Source organism: Crinia signifera, chromosome 7 (assembly GCF_055691185.1).
Source record: "Crinia signifera chromosome 7, ASM5569118v1, whole genome shotgun sequence".
Taxonomy (NCBI): Eukaryota; Metazoa; Chordata; class Amphibia; order Anura; family Myobatrachidae; genus Crinia; species Crinia signifera.
In genome coordinates, this window is record NC_139223.1 from 9,225,780 (window position 1) to 9,246,848 (window position 21,069).

General features: G+C 46.7%; 1 protein-coding gene and 1 long non-coding RNA gene across 2 annotated transcripts in view; one reads left to right on the forward strand and one right to left on the reverse strand.

The window, feature by feature from the left end:
- Nucleotides 1–4,181, reverse strand: part of LOC146021354 (uncharacterized) — a 31,762-nt gene extending 27,581 nt beyond the window's left edge. The window contains exon 1 of the mRNA XM_083155144.1: nucleotides 3,808–4,181. Coding sequence (XP_083011270.1) covers nucleotides 3,808–4,126 — 319 coding nt within the window. The 5' untranslated portion in view covers nucleotides 4,127–4,181. The remainder of the gene's footprint in view (nucleotides 1–3,807) is intronic.
- Nucleotides 4,182–9,973: 5,792 nt separating this feature from the next.
- LOC146021355 (uncharacterized) overlaps nucleotides 9,974–21,069 on the forward strand; it is a 57,438-nt gene continuing 46,342 nt past the window's right edge. Inside the window, exon 1 of the long non-coding RNA XR_014450880.1 lies at nucleotides 9,974–10,170. This is a non-coding gene — a long non-coding RNA (uncharacterized LOC146021355). The remainder of the gene's footprint in view (nucleotides 10,171–21,069) is intronic.

Here is a 21,069-nt window from a genome sequence, read left to right on the forward strand (position 1 = left end):
TGATGTGATAGTAATTTGTATCCATTCGTAAATATGGCCACCAAATACGTACGAAGCAGCAGCATCGCACGGATCATTCTGATCCATTCGATGGTTGCCTGTGGAAAAAGAAAAATAAATAATTCTTAAAAATGGCATGAGGTACCCTTCCCCCCACAGCTATAATCAGCCCCAGGCTCCTTGAACCAGTTCTGGTTTTAGAAATTCAGGGGCACAAAAACCAGGGTTCCCCAGGATTTCCAAAACCAGCAGTAGGCTCATGGGCAGGTTCTATTTACTGAAATATGGGGACAAAATTAATAGGAGTCTCCTGTATTTTGACAACCAGCCCTGGGCCCAAACAGCCAGCAGGGTAAGGGCACCACTGGGGGAAACTTTTTAAAAAAAGTTCCTCTGTCCAAAGCATTAACTCCCTGCCTGATCAGCCCAAACTGGGACCATGGGGGATTAAGGACCGCCAATAAAAAGGTCCCCCACTCCAGGATAACTCCAGCCCAGCCTGAAGCTTGGGGCTGTCCCTGATGCTTAAGGGGTTTGGGCACTGGCAGGGGAGGGCTGGGCTGGGGGGCAGGGTACCACATGCCCCCCAGGCCGGTATTACTATGTACTGGCTGGGCCAGCTGTGTGCATCTTGCACACGCTGCCACAGCTGTCACCGCCGCAGTCGCCGGGCGCCTCATCCCAGAACACCCGGCTTCCTGGCCACACAAATGTAAAGAGACGGCCTCTCCAAAAATGGCCGCCACCTTAGAGGAGACAGACACCAGAGCTACTGCCATACCTCTAGTGTATGTCAGAAGAGAACAGCGCGGCCAGCGCTACCCGGAAGTGCGGATTTGGGTAGCACTGGCGTGCTATTTAAATGGAACCCCTTTTTGGTGACAAGCATGTACCCTGGCTCCCCCCTGGCAAAAAATACATCACTCCCCATGGCAACAAGAATGAAACCCCTGGCAAGAAGCATGTAACCCTGGCAACAAGCGATATTCCTCTGACAATGAGTATGTAGGTAAGCAGCAGTTATATGGTATAATATGTAATAGGCATTATAATGTTTAATGGGCATTACGGTATTGGCATTATGTGTAATGGGCATTATGGCATGTGGCATTATGTTTTATGGGCATTATGTTGTTGGTATTATGTGTAATGGGCATTACGGTGATGGCATTATGTGTAATGGGCATTACGGTGTGTAGCATTATATTTAATTGACATTACGGTGTGTGGCATTATGTGTAATGGGCATTACAGTGTTGGCATTATGTATAATGGGCATTACGGTGTGTGGCATTATATTTAATTGGCATTATGGTGTGTGGCATTATGTGTAATGGGCATTTTGGTGTGTGGCATTATATTTAATTGGCATGGATCGTGTTGGATCAAATGGTTTAGAAAGAGCCAAAAGTTGTTTGAGGGAATCCCTGCTTTCATGTGGTGATTTAGTAGAAGGAGGAGATGATTGCGGTCTGAAGAAATTAACTTTGGAAGTTTCAGGTGTATCCTTTTTAGATTTAGGCATGTCGGGGTTATTAGTGTTGTAGTACTTCAGGAGTTATATAATATTAGAAGAGTTAACTTAATCCAACCAGACCAGACTCTAGTAGACTTTGTGTAGAGCGGTGGTGGGGTAGGTGAGGGATCACCCCAACATTTTGTCGAGAGGCGAGATTTTGTCGCAGATGACGTAGTGAACCAGGCTATCCTGGTATTGCCAGATGGGGACTCCCCGGGTTCAAATGCAATTAGTCGTCTAGGGCCCCTTTAGCGCTTATACTGGAGGTGCATGGGCTGTGATAATGTCAGGTAAAGGCTGAATTCCAGTTGAGTGATGTCAGGCGACTCACCGCTAGACCCAGGCCCGCCCAAGGTCCAATAAATGTACCCACGGTTCAGCATCTATCTTCCGTGACCCCTCCGTATATCTGTGCGGGTGCTTCTGTCAAGTATAGTGTTCAGAACCAGGTTTCGATCAGCCAACCATCCTGGACCAATCCACAACCTGGATACAACCTGGATACTATCCGCTTCTTATCTGTCGTCCGCCATCATGGTCAGGCCACGCCCCCCGATTCCTGCCCCCCCCCCCCCTCTGATGCCTTAGTGTGCAGTATAAGCCGCACTGACTGGGAACCGTGGCTAGTACAGTCCCAGCATGTCCCCATCATTAGCCCCTGGCTACGCATTCACAGAGTGGAAGCCGCGGAGAGAGATTAGAGGGGAAGCCACTCCTCCTCCTCACCTCAGCCTAGAACGCATCCACAAAATCCAAGTCACCACACCCGGAACAGATGGGCATCCAATTGTGTGTCCTCTGCCAAACTGGCACTGCTCTGCGTGGCAGTGTGAGGGCTGTCAGTAGTACTAGGGTCCATAAAATAATAAGTAGCAGTGACTGTATGTTAAATCCAGCTGGCTGTACAGACTGACTGTATAAGACAAACATAACATGAAATATTGTTTAAAACTTTATTCCATGCTACTTTTAATACAGTATTGACATAATAAATCCACTTTGGTTTCCTAGCATATTTAAACATAATCTATTATGTCTATTTTCCCAAGGAGTGGGTGGAGAGACATAGGGATCAAGGGAGAGATAAACAGGGATCAGAGGGAGAGAGATCTGCTGTATCTGCTGCAAGGATTGATCTGGCAGCTGTAGTGTGTAGACACAAGCCATCAGCCCTAAGGTTTGTACAAGGCTAATCCACCCCCCAGCAACCAAGGCAGTGTGTTAGAAGGTTTCAAGCCAGTGCAGCCACAGTCCATCACTGCGGGTGTCAGTTTTGTGAGTGGGGAGCGGGCAGCCAATTAGGCTGCACTGTGGATCAGGCGCCCCTGCTAATAAATGCATCGCGCTGGGGCAGGGGGTGGGGGTGGCATGGCGTGCAGGGGGAAGGGGGAGCAGTGGCCATGGGGAATGGAGGCATGCAGGCTGCTGGAGCGCACTCAAGGCTCCTGCCTCCTGCTTTATGAGAGTGCTGTGACCCTGCACCCCCGTCACGCTGGCTCCCCCCCCCCCCGCCACCGCTAGGGCTGCGGAGCACCAGTTACACCACTGCGTATGTGGCAGTATGTGATACAGTATACAAGGCTTTGGGAATATATGACAACACATAGAACACACGTTTATATAACAGCAGGGACTATTTCCGCCAGGGGCACACAGTGTCAGCATAGTGGAATAACCTGTTTGGATTATTCAGCATAACATCCTATTATCCTCTCTACAGTCCTGTTATGTCGGCTGTATACAGTAGTATGGGGTATACAGCTCACATGTGAATACAGGCAGTGTAATGTATAAGTGATAACATTCTGTTATCTCCGGCATTCTGCACCTGCAGGAACGGGCTATAAAAAAGGGGTATGGGTAAAAACTGGAACCAGACAGTACCCCGGAACGCCGGATCGGACAGGCTTCATTCGTCAATTTCTGTCATTCCAGAGCTTTTAGTGTCCGGTCCGGGGGGGGGGCTGTCTGGGGGGGGGGGGGGGGGGCTGCCTGTGACAGCCGTCACCAGGGAAAGGAAGGGGAAGAGAAAAATGGTCCGCACCACATGGGGAGGCTCTAATCTCCCCTTCCCGATGACCATGGTGACATCTATCACAGGCTTTCCACGGAGACACCCCCCAGACAGGACACTCCTCAGACCAGACACTACAAGCTCCGGACTGCAGAGTTTGATGTCTGGCCCGGCGTTCCGAGGTCTTGTCCTGTTCCATTTTTTAATTAGTCTTGGCAAAAAATACAGAACGCCAGCATGGCTACATTCTGTCACAGTCACCGCTCTCACTTACCCAGTTGGGCATAAACGCCAGCCCCTTGGAAGTTGACCAGTGAAGTGTATCCTCTGTTGTCCACCATGGTGATGTTTCTGGTGATCTTATGGGCTTTTCTTATCATAGTCTTTCCTCCATCTTGATCTCCGGCATCAGCAGGTTCAATAAATTCAATGTCATCTTCCATGGAGTATACACAGGAGTTGATAAGAGAGGATTTACCATGTCCTGTGTAACCAAACAGCTGCAGGAGAACCCGGTTATATCCCTGATTCCCCCGAGGGCAGTCATCCAGGCTGAAGCTATGGATGTTCTCTCTCAGCTGTGTGTAATCCATGTCTTTCCTTCTGTCTGTCTCTCCGTCTGTGTGTCTTACATATCCTGTGCTTGGAGCTATAATCCTATAATTGCTGTTTACCCTACGTATAATTGCCTCTGTATCCTTTTTACTTTCATTTCTCCAAAGTGCAGCTCTAGGAATGTCCAGAGTCAGATACATAACTGCAGCACGGATGGTGTAGTGGTTAGCATTACTGTCTCACAGTACTGAGGTCATGGGATCGATTCCCACCATGTCTCTAACTGTGCAGGGTTTGTATATTCTCCCCGTTCTTGCGTGGGTACTCCTGTTTTCTCCCACAATCCCCAAAGAAATTAAACGAAAAAGTGAAAGTGTGTGCGTGTACATGTGGTAGGGAATATAGTTCATAAGATTAACTGGGGCAGGGACTGTTCGCATATTAAAGCGCTTCGGAATATTTGTGTGCTATTATTGTTAATAAATAATATTATTCATCTTTATAGAATTTGTATTCATAGAATTGCTATTAAATTATCTTATGTTAAACAACAATGGAATAATAATGACAGTAGCTATAGGAGCTTGGTGGGGGCCTGTGGTGTAACATACAGGAGGTATTAGTTACATGTGTGCAGAGCTGGATTAAGCCTTCTGGGGGCCTGGGGCACTTTATACCGGGATGCCCCCTCCTACTTGTTATTACTGGGGGGGGGGGGGGTGTTTAACATATATGTATATATATATATATATATATATATATATATATATATATATATATATATATATAGATACTGACGGACTGGCTGACCGTTTCCAGGACAACAATTGGCCGGGGTGCAATCACCAAATGGGGATGAGATAGACAGCAGGATAGCGGCACTCCACGGGCTTCACTCAAGTCGGAAAAAATACCAGCACACCAGGTATTTAAATCAAAGCGACGTTTCGGATTTTACTCCTTAATCATGCACGGTTGGTGTTCTTTGCATGATTAAGGAGTAAAATCCGAAACGTCGCTTTGATTTAAATACCTGGTGTGCTGGTATTTTTTCCGACTTGAGTGAAGCCCGTGGAGTGCCGCTATCCTGCTGTCTATATATATATATATACTAGGTGATTCATCGCGCCCTACGGGCGCTCTTCACACCGACGTAAGGGGCTACGCCCCTTAATTTGTGAACATTTGTATTGTGAGAAATATGGTTAGAATTGTATGAAAGATGCCCTGTATTGCAGCTTCTGGCAGTGGGTGAGGGTCCAGCGTGGCAGCACAGGAGTACAGGATGGTGGCCCTGAGTCAGTGTCTCCTCCTACTGGGTGGGAGTTAGGGTGCATGAGAGCAGGAGGCTGGGATATGAGGCATGATAGGGGTATGTGGGCAACACAGCGTCAGCGATTACCCAGTGGTGGAAGTTACGGTTCAGGAGAACAGGAAGCTGGGTAGTGATAGGGGTGTGTGGGCATACGGGGGACTAAAGAGGGTGGTGGACACTGTGCAGCTTCTGCCAGTGGGTGAGGGTCCAGCGTGGCAGCACAGAAATACAGGAGTCAGTGTCCCCTCCCGACTGGGTGGGAGTTAGGGTGCATGAGAGCAGGAGGCTGGGCGGTAAAGCATGATAGGGGAATGTGGGCAACACAGGGTGAGTGGGTCTCCACTGGCGGAATTTACGGGGCAGGAGAACAGGAGGCAGGGCAGTGTCCTCCCACATTGATGGCAAAAGTATTCAACATCGGCCATAAACCATCGATTATTTGAAAATCATTGATGGTCGACGGGCATCCCTAGAACTGGAGGAGGGTGGGGAACAATATGCAGCTCCCGGCAGTGGGTGAGCGTCTCCTCCCACTGGGAGGGAGTGAGCGTGCATGAGAGCAGGAGGCTGTATAATAGTGGTATGTGGGCAAGACATTGATAAAAGTTGTGGCGCTGGTGCAGAGGGCAGTGGGGAAACCTGCAGTGCGGCAGCCAGGGCCGGATTTCCCACCTAGGGGCGGTACCTGCTTGTGGTGGTACAGGATCCCCCATTGTCACGGGGGTACGTGAAATGCGGGAGCGGTGGTCCGCTGGGGGGTGGAATTGCCGGAAGGGGGTCTGGGGGGTCTGCAAATTGCGGGAGGGGGGGTGGTGTGTGGGGATCCGCGGTTAGCGGGAGGGGGCGGGGGTCCGCAAATCGTGGGCGGGGGCGCGGGGGGGCTTGAATCGTGGGAAGGGGGGTCCGCAAATTGCGGGAGGGGGGTTGTCGGGGTTAGTGAATTGCGGGAGGGGGGGTTGCGGAGGTCCGTGAATTGCGGGAGGGGCGCGTGGGGTGCCGTGAGTCAAGGGGGGGTGGTGCGGGGGTCCGTGAATCATGGGAGGGGTCATGAATCGCAGGAGGCGGGGGTCGTGGGGGGGCTGCGAATCGCAGGAGGGGGGGTGTGGGGGGTTGCCGTGAATTGCATGAGGGGGGCGTGAATCAAGGGAGGGTGGGCGCGGGGGTCCGTGAATTGCGGGAGGGGGCATGAATCGCGGGAGGGGGGGTCGTGGGGGGTTCCGAATCGCAGGAAGGGGGGTATGGGGGGTGCCGTGAATTGCGTGAGGGGGGCATGAATCGCGGGAGGGGGGGTCCCCGAATGTGTGAATTACGGGGCGGTCGCAAATCGCGAGGGGGCCCGCAAATCGCGGGAGGGGGGCGCTACGGGGGGTTTCGTGAATCGCGGGAGGGGGGGTCGTGAGGGGTTGCGAATCGCAGGAAGGGGGGTGTGGGGGGTGCCGTGAATTGCGTGAGGGGGGCATGAATCGCGGGAGGTGGGGTCCCCGAATGTTTGAATTAGGGGGCGGTCGCAAATCGCGAGAAGTGCCGAGGGGGCCCGCAAATCGCGGGAAGGGGGCGCTACGGGGGGTTCCGTGAATCGCGGGAGGGGGCGGCGCGAATTGCGGGAGGGGGGTCGCAAGTCATAGTAGGCGGGGGGGTGCCGTGAATCGCGGGAGGGGGGGTCGAGGGGGGCCCTTTTAATGCTGGGAGGGGGGGTCGCAGGGGTCCCGCGAATCTCGGGCGGGGAGGATGCAGGGGTCCTGCGAATCGCGGGAGGGAGGGGTCGCTGGGGTCCCGCGATTTGCGGGAGGGTCGCGGGGGTCCCGCGTTTCGCGGGAGGGGGTGGTCGCGGAGGTCCAGCGAATCGCGGGAGGGGGTGGTCGGGTCTGGGACGGATATTAGACAGCACTTACATTCGACAGCCATTACATCGACACCATTAGTTCGACAGCTCAATAGGTCGACATGGTTTTAGGTCGAAATACCATTAGGTCGACATGTCATTATGTCGACAGCTCATTAGGTCGACAGATCATTAGGTCGACATGTTTTTAGGTCGACACTGCCATTAGGTCGACAGAGTCTATGTCGACAGTCAAAAGGTCGACATGGATTTTTTCACTGTTTTTTGGCCTAAATGTCGACACAGTCGACATGGACACAGTTTGAAGTGTACCGCAGCCGCTCGCTGTGCTCGGCACACTATTTTATTCTCCCACCACGCCCTAGTGGATAGTAGGGCATGAAATACCGCCTGTCGGCACATGTCGGCTCAATAAACAGTGAAAAAACCCATGTCGACCTTTTGACTGTCGACATAGACACTGTCGACCTAATGGCAGTGTCGACCTAAAAACATGTCGACCTAATGAGCTGTCGACATAATGACATGTCGACCTAATGGTATGTCGACCTAAAACCATGTCGACCTATTGAGGTGTCGAACTAATGGAATCGATGTAATGGCTGTCGATGTAAGTGCTGTCTAACAATAGTCCGGATACCGGGGTGGTCGCGGGGGTCCCGCGAATCGAGGGAGGGGGGTCGCCGGGGTCCCGTGAATCGCGGGAGGGGGGGTTCGCGGGGGTCCCGCGACTTGCGGGAGGGGGGGTGCGGGGTCCTGCGAATTGCGGGAGGGGGGGGGTCACGGGGGTCGCGCGAATCGCGGGAGGGGGGGTCGCGCGAATCGCGGGAGGGGGGGTCCCGTGATTCGCGGGAGGGGGGGGTCCCGCGAATCGCGGGAGGGGGGGTCGCGGGGGTCCTGGCAGAGGGTAGGGATGTGCAGGAGTAATGGTGGATGGTGGCTGTGGAGTAATGGTGGATGGTGGGCGTGTACTGTAGCCCTGGCTGGGCGGGGGGAGGTGATGTCAAGGGGGTGGAACGTCAGACACATGAAAGTGAAACTGTTCTACACAGGAATGTTCTCCACAGGGGTTGAGTGACAGATCTGGCTAAATATATAAGAGATATATATATATGTGTGTGTGCAAAAGGCGGCCCTTTAGTCGACCCCATACAAGAAGAGCGAGACAGAATGTCCGCATTGCAAAGGCAGAGAGCAATGGCCAAAGGGAAAAAGTGATCTAGAATCTTTCTAATTTTACACTTAGTGATGACACACTATCTGTACTTAAACGTGGATTAGGGTTCGTCCCAACTAATAAACATGACACTTTTCAAAGTAGAATTGATCTATGTCGGTTCAATCGACAATTAAAACTAAAAGATTACTTTGGTAACCAGGAGATACCAACCATTCTGGTTGAAGATTCATCTATGCCGATACTTAAATCTAAAACCTTATTTGACCCTCCCTCTATGAGCCCCTCCATTAAAGCATTCAACAATTCGATGATTAATACCATCGAAGGTATGACAAAAACTAAATTGAATACATGTTACAATCTCAGCTTTAAAGAAAGTCAAGCTTTGAGAGCCCTATTTAAACGGGATGAAATCACTATCCGCCCTGCCGATAAGGGGGGGTGGAATAGTGATTTTGAATACTACAGATTATCTGGAGGAGGCTCATACTCAATTGATGTGGAAGTATACCGCAGATTGCCCGCTGACCCAACACAGCAATTTCTAGTGGAATTAGAATCAATCTTGCAAGATGCATTAGATAGAGGATGGGTCACAAGAAAATAATGTAAAGGTAACACTAAAGGATGGACATTTAACAACAACTCTATTCAGCAAACCCACAGATGGAAATTCATTGCTTTTAGCATCAAGTTTTCACCCTGAACCTCTTACGGAAGCTCTGACATTCTCCCAAATGTGCAGGGTATGGAGGATTTGCAGTGACCCTGAGGAAGAAGACAGACAACTGAAGAAAATGTCCGATAGATTCTTGGAACGTGGCTACAGCCCTAGTACGGTCAAGAGAGCGATTGATCGGGTTAAACAAATTCCAAAACCCTGACTTGCGGCTCACTAAACCTAAAAAGAGTCTTGAACAGAGCACTACTTTTGTTACAGAATTCTCTACGGCCAGTAAACAGATTGTGAACAATGCTAAAAAATGGCCGATAATTAATTTGGATCTGGTTTTACGATTGTTAAAAGACAATACACTGATCCCATGTTTCAAAAGGAGTAAAAGCATTAGAGATTGCCTACGTAGGCAAGACCACATGCAAATATAAGGAGAGGATGGCACAGGATCGCAGTGCCATCCACCTTGCATTGATGGGCAGTGATATGGAGCAGCCAGTTGCCCGTCACTTTAAATTAATGAAACATGGTGAGTCGACAATCAGGTACAAAATTATTGACACTGTTCCAGCAAATATCTGTGGAGGAGACCGAGCAAAAGCCCTTCTACAAAAGGAGGCTTGCTGGATATATATGCTTAACACAGTGAGCCCTCAAGGGCTTAATGAACAGCTTAACCTTAATTGTTTTCTATAATAGCTATTCTCTGCTTTATGCATATTTTCTGTACTTTATTTATATTCGTTCATTCTATAATAAGTATTGGATGCCTTACTGCTGTTATCATAATGTTTTCACTTTATTTGTATAGATGTTGTGGTTTCCCTGGCAACCGGCAGACACCACTGACGTCACCGGAGCAGTATGAACCTCCTGACTTTCTACAACCCGGCGCGGAAGCCGGAAGACGTGTGAGCTATTTTGGGGTATGGCATCGCTGTGTCTCCAGGGCAACCGGCGTTGAGGGATGATGTCAGAGGAGGAGCGACACAATGGGACGACGCAAGGTAGCAGTGCAGAAGCGGGAGCCGGGGACGCCGCACGCACGCTGCACCGGGTGAGGTGAAGGTATTTAAGTCATTTGTTTTGTATGAGTAACTGCTTCTGATGAAAATTCATTAAGTGAATTGAAACGTTAAGCGCAGAATCTGTGTCAGCATCTTTTTTCCCGCAGCTTTCTATATATACTGTATAACCATATGAAAAGCCTGTGTATGTCAGTGCTGCCTCTGATCAAAAACCCTCCCATGACAAGGCAGTTGCTGCTGCAATCCCTCATGGGCCTGAGAAGCATATGATGAGCTCCACCATGCAGAGCTCAGCACAAGCCTTTCAGCCTCTGATCTCTTGTGAAAAGTGTTATGGGACTTAGTTATCTCCCAGTAATGCACTGCACACTTGTGCAGACAGTGTGCCTTGATTCCTGATGCTCAGCATCATTAATCATTGTTACATTGGCAGATAGGTGAAGCTGCAGCACTACCCCATTAGCTAAAAAAAAAAAAATATATATATATATATATATATATAAAAAAAATACATGCCAACCACAGGGGGCCCCTAGATAGAGGGGGGCCCAGGGGTACTGACCCCCTGTGCCCCCATTATAACACAGCCCTGCATGTGTGTGAATTAGAGTCTGGTGAATGTTACACAATGCAGGTACCAAGTAACAAAGGTCATAGGTAAATGCAGTACTATTTTTCTGGAAAAATAGGTCCAGTAACTCTGGTTCTGGGGGTGGGTCGAATAAATAAAAATAGAGAGAGAGAGAGAGAGAGAGAGAGAGAGAGAGAGAGAGAGAGAGAGAGAGAGAGAGAGAGAGAGAGAGAGAGAATATTGTATTTAGAAACAAAGGCACTCACAGGTGACTTTAAATAAAACTTCTCTTATGGAAAGTACATTTTGTCCCAGAACAGGTTCAGGAACCCAGTTCCTGATGATGTCATATTTAATTATAGGTTCAGGAACTGAGTTCCTGCTAGTTCCTGCTGAAAAATAGCACTGGGTATATGGGAATAGACACCAGAACAAGTGGGTGGTTATTACTGTATGTGGGATGGGATCCCCATAACATTAGAGGAAGCGCATGGTAGATAACAGGGTTACACTGCAACATTCGAGGAAGCACACTGTGGATAACAGGGTTATACTGTAATATAACAGAAAGCGCACTGTAGATAACAGGGTTATACTGTAACATTACAGTAAGCGCACTGTGGATAACAGGGTTACACTGTAACATTACAGGAAGCACACTGTGGATAACAGGGTTACACTGTAACATTAGAGGAAGCGCACTGTGGATAACAGGGTTACACTGTAACATTACAGTAAGCGCACTGTGGATAACAGGGTTACACAGTAACATTACAGGAAGCGCACTGTAGATGACATGGTTACACAGTAACATTACAGGAAGCGCACTGTGGATAACAGGGTTATACTGTAACATTAGAGGAAGCACACTGTGGATAACAGGGTTATACTGTAACATTACAGGAAGCGCACTGTAGATAACAGGGTTACACAGTAACATTAGAGGAAGCACACTGTGGATAACAGGGTTACACAGTAACATTACAGGAAGCACTCTGTGGATAACAGGGTTACACTGTAACATTACAGTAAGCGCACTGTGGATAACAGGGTTACACTGTAACATTACAGGAAGCACACTGTGGATAACAGGGTTACACTGTAACATTAGAGGAAGCGCACTGTGGATAACAGGGTTACACTGTAACATTACAGTAAGCGCACTGTGGATAACAGGGTTACACAGTAACATTACAGTAAGCGCACTGTGGATAACAGGGTTACACTGTAACATTACAGGAAGCGCACTGTAGATGACATGGTTACACAGTAACATTACAGAAAGCGCACTGTAGATGACATGGTTACACTGTAACATTACAGGAAGCACACTGTGGATAACAGGGTTACACTGTAACATTACAGGAAGCACACTGTAGATAACAGGGTTACACAGTAACATTACAGGAAGCGCACTGTGGATAACAGGGTTACACTGTAACATTAGAGGAAGCGCACTGTGGATAACAGGGTTACACTGTAACATTACAGGAAGCGCACTGTGGATAACAGGGTTACACTGTAACATTACAGTAAGCGCACTGTGGATAACAGGGTTACACTGTAACATTACAGGAAGTGCACTGTGGATAACAGGGTTATACTGTAACATTACAGGAAGTGCACTGTGGATAACAGGGTTACACTGTAACATTACAGGAAGCACACTGTGGATAACAGGGTTATACTGTAACATTACAGGAAGCGCACTGTGGATAACAGGGTTACACTGTAACATTACAGGAAGCGCACTGTGGATAACAGGGTTACACTGTAACATTACAGGAAGCACACTGTGGATAACAGGGTTACACTGTAACATTACAGGAAGCACACTGTGGATAACAGGGTTACACTGTAACATTAGAGGAAGCGCACTGTGGATAACAGGGTTACACTGTAACATTACAGTAAGCGCACTGTGGATAACAGGGTTACACAGTAACATTACAGTAAGCGCACTGTGGATAACAGGGTTACACTGTAACATTACAGGAAGCGCACTGTAGATGACATGGTTACACAGTAACATTACAGAAAGCGCACTGTAGATGACATGGTTACACTGTAACATTACAGGAAGCACACTGTGGATAACAGGGTTACACTGTAACATTACAGGAAGCACACTGTAGATAACAGGGTTACACAGTAACATTACAGGAAGCGCACTGTGGATAACAGGGTTACACTGTAACATTAGAGGAAGCGCACTGTGGATAACAGGGTTACACTGTAACATTACAGGAAGCGCACTGTGGATAACAGGGTTACACTGTAACATTACAGTAAGCGCACTGTGGATAACAGGGTTACACTGTAACATTACAGGAAGTGCACTGTGGATAACAGGGTTATACTGTAACATTACAGGAAGTGCACTGTGGATAACAGGGTTACACTGTAACATTACAGGAAGCACACTGTGGATAACAGGGTTATACTGTAACATTACAGGAAGCGCACTGTGGATAACAGGGTTACACTGTAACATTACAGGAAGCGCACTGTGGATAACAGGGTTACACTGTAACATTACAGGAAGCACACTGTGGATAACAGGGTTATACTGTAACATTACAGGAAGCGCACTGTGGATAACAGGGTTATACTGTAACATTAGAGGAAGCACACTGTGGATAACAGGGTTATACTGTAACATTACAGGAAGCGCACTGTAGATAACAGGGTTACACAGTAACATTAGAGGAAGCACACTGTGGATAACAGGGTTACAAAGTAACATTAGAGGAAGCACACTGTGGATAACAGGGTTACACTGTAACATTACAGGAAGCGCACTGTGGATAACAGGGTTATACTGTAACATTACAGGAAGCGCACTGTAGATAACAGGGTTACACTGTAACATTAGAGGAAGCACACTGTGGATAACAGGGTTATACTGTAACATTACAGGAAGCGCACTGTAGATGACATTGTTACACAGTAGCAGGTGCACATGAGGCAGCAGGGAGGGGGGGCAGAGCGCCAGGGATGTGGCACTACAGGACCAATATGATGGGGGGTGTGAAGGTACAGGGGAACACTGAGGTAACAGCACATGGGATTGTGACACTGGTGAACAGGAGTATTTCCTGCAGGATCCTGCCTATATACCCCTCTCCTAAACTCATGGCCTAATTCTCCCTCATAGGCTACCAGGAAAAACTACAACTGCAACCAAACTTGTTACAATTGGCAGTCATCAACTTCTACTGCAAACACAAAAATGTAATCCTCTTAACTATGCTCTGGCTTAGGCAGCCTTCACTTAATCTAACCATCATTGGGCTTCAACAGCCAGTGGTGTAATAAAGTAAAACACACACTTACCTATCTCGACACATAGTGTTCCTGTGAAAAAAAAAAAAAATTATACTCACCACCTCCATGTCCATGTAGGCATCCAAGGTTTACAAAAAGTAAACTGCATAATCCGATCCAAACAGTCTGATGAGTCACAAGTGTGTTTACACTTGCGGCTCCTCCTAGAGAATGAGGGAATTCCCAGTGATGTCAATTAGATCCAGTCCAGGTTTCCTAAACTCATGTGATCAAGGTTGGGCTTATTAGCAGCACCTGTGGCTTCCTGTTATATGTGTGTGTCCAGGGAAGGAGGTCATTGCTCCCAATGCTGAAAAGCGGCTGGGTGATAGGCCGGTAATGTAAATTGCGATAGGTGCTTTGGAGTGTAACCTGACTGTGAAATCTGTGGAAATACCTGGTTTGCTGTAACCTTGCTTGCCAAGCTGTTAACCTGGTACAAAAGAAAAAAAAAACAGACATCATCTATTGTATGTGAAGCTTTCAGAGTTTAATCCTTCATCCGAACAAGAATAAAAAGCGGTACTTGTTTCCTAGCACGGCCACAATCGCGGGCATCGTGTACCTTAAACTTAAGGTACACGATGCCCGCGATGGACCCGATTTCCTTTGAAATCAGGTCCATTTTGCCGGCAAAGGCAAAATCGGGGGCATCGCGTCGGTCGCGTGCATGAACATGTCCCCGACACGATCGACGCGATGCCCCGATTTTGCCATAGGCTTCAATGTTAAAATATATTTAACATTGAAATCGGGAGCATCGCGTCGGTCTTGAGCCATTATAATGGCACAAGATGAGATGGACTTGATTAAGTCCATTTTACATAGGAAACAATGTGAAATGTCACATTGTATATGGCCCGTCATGGAGTACGCAACCCCATTGTGAGCGTCACCCCACGATTGATGCCAACCCGATGCGTGGCGAGCGCAGCGAGCCCGCGAAGGCCGGCGGTGCGCATCCTCATACCCCTTTTCATACCCCTACTATCCACGTCGGCGTGGAGTTGAGAATATAAAGTGTGGCGAGCGCAGCGTGCCACCGAGCCCGAAGCGTGGCGAGCGCAGCGAGCCCCGCGAGGGGACGCGTATACCTGTGGCGTCAATCGTGGGGTGGCGTTGAGGGGGTAAAATTGGGGGTCTGGGGAATCTGGGGAATACTTTACATTGAATCCAATGTAAAATAGGGTCCCAGGGGCCCTATTCACATTTGACGCAATTTTTCCGACACGATCACCCCGATGCAAATCGGTGTGGCCGTGCTAGGAAACAAGTACCTAAAAAGCAAACATTTCTTAACTTTATAGTTGTATACAAACATTCATGCATGCCCCTAATGTACAGATAACAAAGTTTTTTCACCGCCCCTGATAATTTTGGGTATTTGGTCTATAGGCTTATGGGTTTTATGAATCCTTTACCCATGCCGGCACCTGTCCCATTTTTCACTGTATAGCAGCCATGTTTTGTGTGCCTGGTTTTTGAGGTTGTGTTTCAATGCAATGCTAGCTCTGTTGATACTCTGTTGACCCACATGTATCTTTACAATAAAATAAGGAGTGTGAAAATCTATAAATCTGACAGAATAATCATTGTAAATACACATGAAAAATATAAAATATTGGTTCACTGCTGCCATCTTGTGGTCAACAGGAAGACAAATGGTATTGATTATGCCCAAATTTGGCCCACGGCAATACTTCCACCCAATTATCTTGAGAGGAGGAGACATGTAAACGAAGAAAAGTCTCTATGTCTTAAATGACCATCTCCCTTTCACTATGGAACTGTGAGTGGTATGCCGTACTGAAATTGAGCTGGATGTTGAGAATTTTACCCAGGGCTCGCCAAAATTTTGCAATAATTGTATGTCCTGATCGGACACAATTTCCTCGGGTGACCCATGGATCCTAAGAATTTTTTTAATGAAGAGATCAGCCAGTTTGGGTGCTGATGGTAACCCTTGTAAAGGTATGAAATGAGCCATCTTAGAGAATCTGTCTATGATGACCCAAATGGTGGTGTAACCATCTGATGGTGGGAGGTCGGTGATAAAGTTCATTGACAGGTGGGACCAAGGTCTCTTGGGAATGGATAATGGTCTCAATGATCCTACTGGAGCAAGTTTGGAGGATTTATTTTGGGCGCAGTGAGAACAGGAAGTAACATAGTCTTGAATATCCCTCTTCAGTCCTGGCCACCAATACTGGCGTGACAGGAATTCATAGGTTGCCTGAACCCCTGGATGACCAGAAAACTTAGAGTCATGAACCCAACGAAGAAGTTGTTGTCTCGAATTAGACTTGACAAAAGTTTTACCTGGTGGTGGTGGAACTTGCATTGTTGACACGGTACAAGCGCGTGGAATGACCATAGGACTTTCTTTATGCGATTTTGCTTCCTGCTTCGACTCCCATGACCTAGACAAGGCATCTGCCTTTCGGTTCTTTGCTCCAGGAGAAGACAATCTAAAATTTAATTTTGAGAAGAACAATGCCCATCTGGTTTGACGGGGGTTAAAACATTGAGCTTTTTACAAACACAGCAAATTCTTATGAACAGTGACGATGTTAACAACATGAACTGTCCCTTCTAAAAGACACTGCCACTCCTCTAAAGCCATTTTCATCGCTAATATTTCTCGATCCTTTATAACATAGTTCTGCTCTGCCGGGGAGAACTTTTGGGAGAAAATCCACATGGGTGCAACTGTCCATCAGCTCTCACCTGGGAAAGTACTGCACCCACGCCGGAGGCAGAGGCATCAACCTCGAGAGTAAAAGACAACGAGACATCAGGTTGAATCAACACTGGTGTAGAGATGATTTTCTTTTTGAGTAACATAAAGGCATTAATGGCCTTGGTATTCCACTTGGAAGGGTTGGCATGTTTGCGAGTGAGAGCAGTTTGCGAGTGAGAGCAGTTATTGGGGCAACGATGTGTTAATGAATTTGCAGTAATGATTTGCGAATCCAAGGAATCTCCGGATGCCCTGGAGGGTCTGAGGATGAGACCATGACTGAATGGCTTGTGTTTTAGGCACAGATGAAGAGTAAGTACGACTTTGGGGAGATTTTGTCCCTGGTACTAACTTGATTGAACTGTCCCACAACCGGTGAGAAGGTACTTTATCACTGATTTGTTTAGAGAACACATCCGAGCGTTCTTGGGACTGAATGGATGATTCTTCTGGTACTTGGAGAGAGACTTGACTGATTGGTACTAAAGAGTTAAAACATGAAGTTGTACAGTGAGTGCTCCATGTTAGGAGTTGAGACGTTACCCAATTGATACTGGGATTGTGGATGCGTAACCAGGGTAGTCCCAGGACGATTGGGTAGGAGGATTTGGGAATAACAAAGAATTGTATTCTTTCTATGTGTTGCCCAATTTGCAGCGTTAAAGGTTGAGTCTTTTGTGTAACAGTCTCTCCCAGTATACGATTCCCATCCACTGCGGTGAGACACACAGGGTGGTGAAGCGGTGTAGTGGGTAGATGCCAACGCTTAACAACGTCAGCGGTGATGAAGCTTTCTGCTGCTCCTGAATCGAGAAGAGCCGGCAACTGTCTGAGCTGATTTTTAACCTGCAAGGCAACTTGGAGAATGCAATCTTGGTTGTTTAGAGAGGTGTTCACTACCCCTAACCTGCCCTCTCTTTTACAGATTAGGTTCTGGCGTTTTCCCGGCTTTTTAGGGCAGTAATCGACGGAATGCTGGGGATCAGCACAGTATAGACAAAGGCGTTCAACTTGGCGTCGATTACGCTCAGCAGGTGTAAGTTTGGAATGGTTAACCTGCATGGGTTCTGCCGCTGGTAAAGAAGATGGGTTAGAAACAAGAAAATTGGGCTTGGAATCAGATCGAGTTTTCTGTAGATTTCTCTCTCCGAGCCTTAAATCAATTCTTGTGCACAATGAGATGAGATCTTCTAGTTTGGTCGACAGATCCCTAGTGTCACCACGCGATGACAACACGGCCACATGTACCCCAGTGGAGCCAGAGACATAGCAGAGGTGAGCGCCATGGTTTCTAGTGCACCTAGAGGGTCCAGGACTGGGCACAGCACAGGGATCTTGGGCAAACTCCATGGTGGATGTGACACCTTTTACTCACTCCCATTTGCTCCACCCCCCTCAAATTTTAAATCATGCTCTTTTTCATAGTACATATGATGGCTGGTTAAGGATTAAAAAAAAAGTTAGCCAGAGATCCTCACATTACACTTTATTCCCTTATGGGGTAACCCCTCTTTCCCACCCTCATTGTCTAATGCCACATTTCTGGGATGGAAATGTTAGGGACTAGATTTGGCTACCAAACTCTTTGATCCTGGAGGAACCATGTTTTCCTTCTCAATGTTGAGAGAAACTTTCAACCTACCTAATACACAGTTCTTTATGTTCGGAAAAGCACAATACTTTGTTACCCCATAGATAAAATCTATTGCCTCTCAATCCGACCCTGACCCCCTCCTCCCCCTTTTTAAGGTACCTCATACACAGAAGTTTAAGATAGGAGATATATATATATATATATATATATATATATTCACTGTATCCCCGATTAGCCTGTACACAGGTCCAACAACAAGGCAGGCGGCACTCCAACGGTTAAATGCAACAAATTTTTTTAATTTTTTATGATGTTTGCTTTACATTTCTACGTTTCAAGACCTCAGTCTTTTCTTCAGGACGTGAATTAAAGTGCACTCCCCGCTCTCCAAAGGTGAACTGCCTGGGTGCCTTCCCAAGGTGGGTATTACCACCAATACAGTGCAGGAACAGATGGGCGTCACTCCGGGTCTCATGCATTGTAAACAGGTGATGCTTTAATGTGTTCAAATGGTCAACGCCGTTTCGGGATTACTCCCGTCGTCAGGACCAACACAACAATACAAGTGCAAACATGTGTAAAATATATAGCGAGTGACTTACAAAATGTAGGACCTGCTGTGCTGCCTCTCCTCCGACCGGGGACTGACGATGACCACTTCCGGGAGACACCCGGAAATGACCTGCCACAGGCAGGAGAGGATGCCCACACTAGGAAAAAAAAAAACTTTGTGACTAGATTAAAATGTTTCTAAAGTGTGTGTATAAAATCGCACTTTTTCCTGTGGTCTTTTTTCAAACTCACCACTAGAGGGCAGTGTAAACCAATGTTTCAGCTTTCAGTGTTAATTAGTATTTTAACATTCATTCATCATTAAGCAATTATTTATAATGGTTTTACATCTGCTGTGCATTTATTATCATACTGAAGTGCTTCTTTAACCCCTTCCCGCCGCAGCCTGTTTTTGCCTTCCTGACAGAGCCCTTTTTTTCAAATCTGACATGTATCACTTAAGTGGGGATAACTTTTTTTTGCTTTTACTTATCCCAGTGATTTTGAGATTGTTTTCTCGTGACACATTGTACTTCAAATTAGTGGTAAATTTGGGTCGATACAGTCTGTGTTTTTTTGTGAAAAATACCAAAATGTCGTAAAAAAATGGAAAATTTAGCAATTTTCAAAATGTTAAATTTTCTGCTTGTGAGACAAATAATCATACCACTCAAAATAGTTAATAACTAACATAGACCATATGTCTACTTTATGTTTCCATCATTATTTCAACTTCCTTTTAAATTTTTTGGACACTAGGAGGCTTAAAATATGAATAGCAAATTCTCAAATTTTCAAGAAAATTTCAAACACAGATTTTTTTAGGGACCAGTTCAGTTCTGATGTGACTTTGAGGGACTTGTATGTGAGACACCCCCATAAATGATGCCATTTCAAAAACTGCACCCCTCACAGTATTAAAAACAGCATTTTGGAAGTTTGTTAACCCTTTAGGTGTTTCACAGGAATTAAAACAAAGTGTAGGTGAAATTTCAAAATTTCATTTTTTTTGCAGATTTGCAATTTTAATACATTTTTCTAAGGAACACAGTATATTTTACTAGAGAAATGTGACTAAAAATTGATTCCCCCAATTCTTTTGTTTTCATAAATATCCTATATGTGGCCCTAGTGTGCACGTTGACCAAACCACAGGCTTCATAATAGAAGGAGCACCTACTTGATTTTGGAGCCTCCTTTTTATGAGATTATTTTTTAGGCACCATGTAGGTTTCTAGGCACCATAAGATGCTAAAAGTTAGGAACCCCCCCACAAGTGACCCCATTTTGCAAACTACACCCCTCAGGGAATTCATCTAGGGGTATAGTGTACATTTCAAACCCCCAGGGGTTTCACCAATTGTGGTACAACTGGGCAGTGAAAATGAAAAATTACATTTTTTACACAAAAATGCAGTTCTGGCTCAAAATTTTTCATTTTCCCAAGGAATGAAGGAGACAAAGCACCCCAAAATCTGTGCCCCAATTTCTCCCGAGTACGGCAATGCCTCACATGTGACCAAAAAATACCATTTGGGTGCATGGCAGGACTCAGAAGGGAAGGAGTGATTTTTGGATTTTGCAGCTCAGATTCTGGTGGAATGTTGGTGGGTGCTATGTCACATTAGCAAGACCCCCGAAGCACCAATACAGTGGAACCCCCCCACAAGTGACCCCATTTTGCAAACTACACCCCTCAGGGAATTCATCTAGGGCTATAGTGTACATTTCAAACCCCCAGGGGTTTCACCAATTGTGGTACAACTGGGCAGTGAAAATGAAAAATTAAACTTTTTACACAAAAATGCAGTTCTGGCTCAAAATTTTTCATTTTCACAAGGAATGAAGGAGACAAAGCACCCCAAAATCTGTGCCCCAATTTCTCCCGAGTACGGCAATGCCTCATGTGTGACCAAAAAATGGCAGGACTCAGAAGGGAAGGAGTGATATTTGGATTTTGCAGCACAGATTCTGGTGGAATGTTGGTGGGTGCTATGTCGCATTAGCAAGACCCCCGAAGCACCAATACAGTGGAACCCCCCCACAAGTGACCCCATTTTGCAAACTACACCCCTCAGGGAATTCATCTAGGGGTATAGTGTACATTTCAAACCCCCAGGGGTTTCACCAATTTTGATACAACTGGGCATTGAAA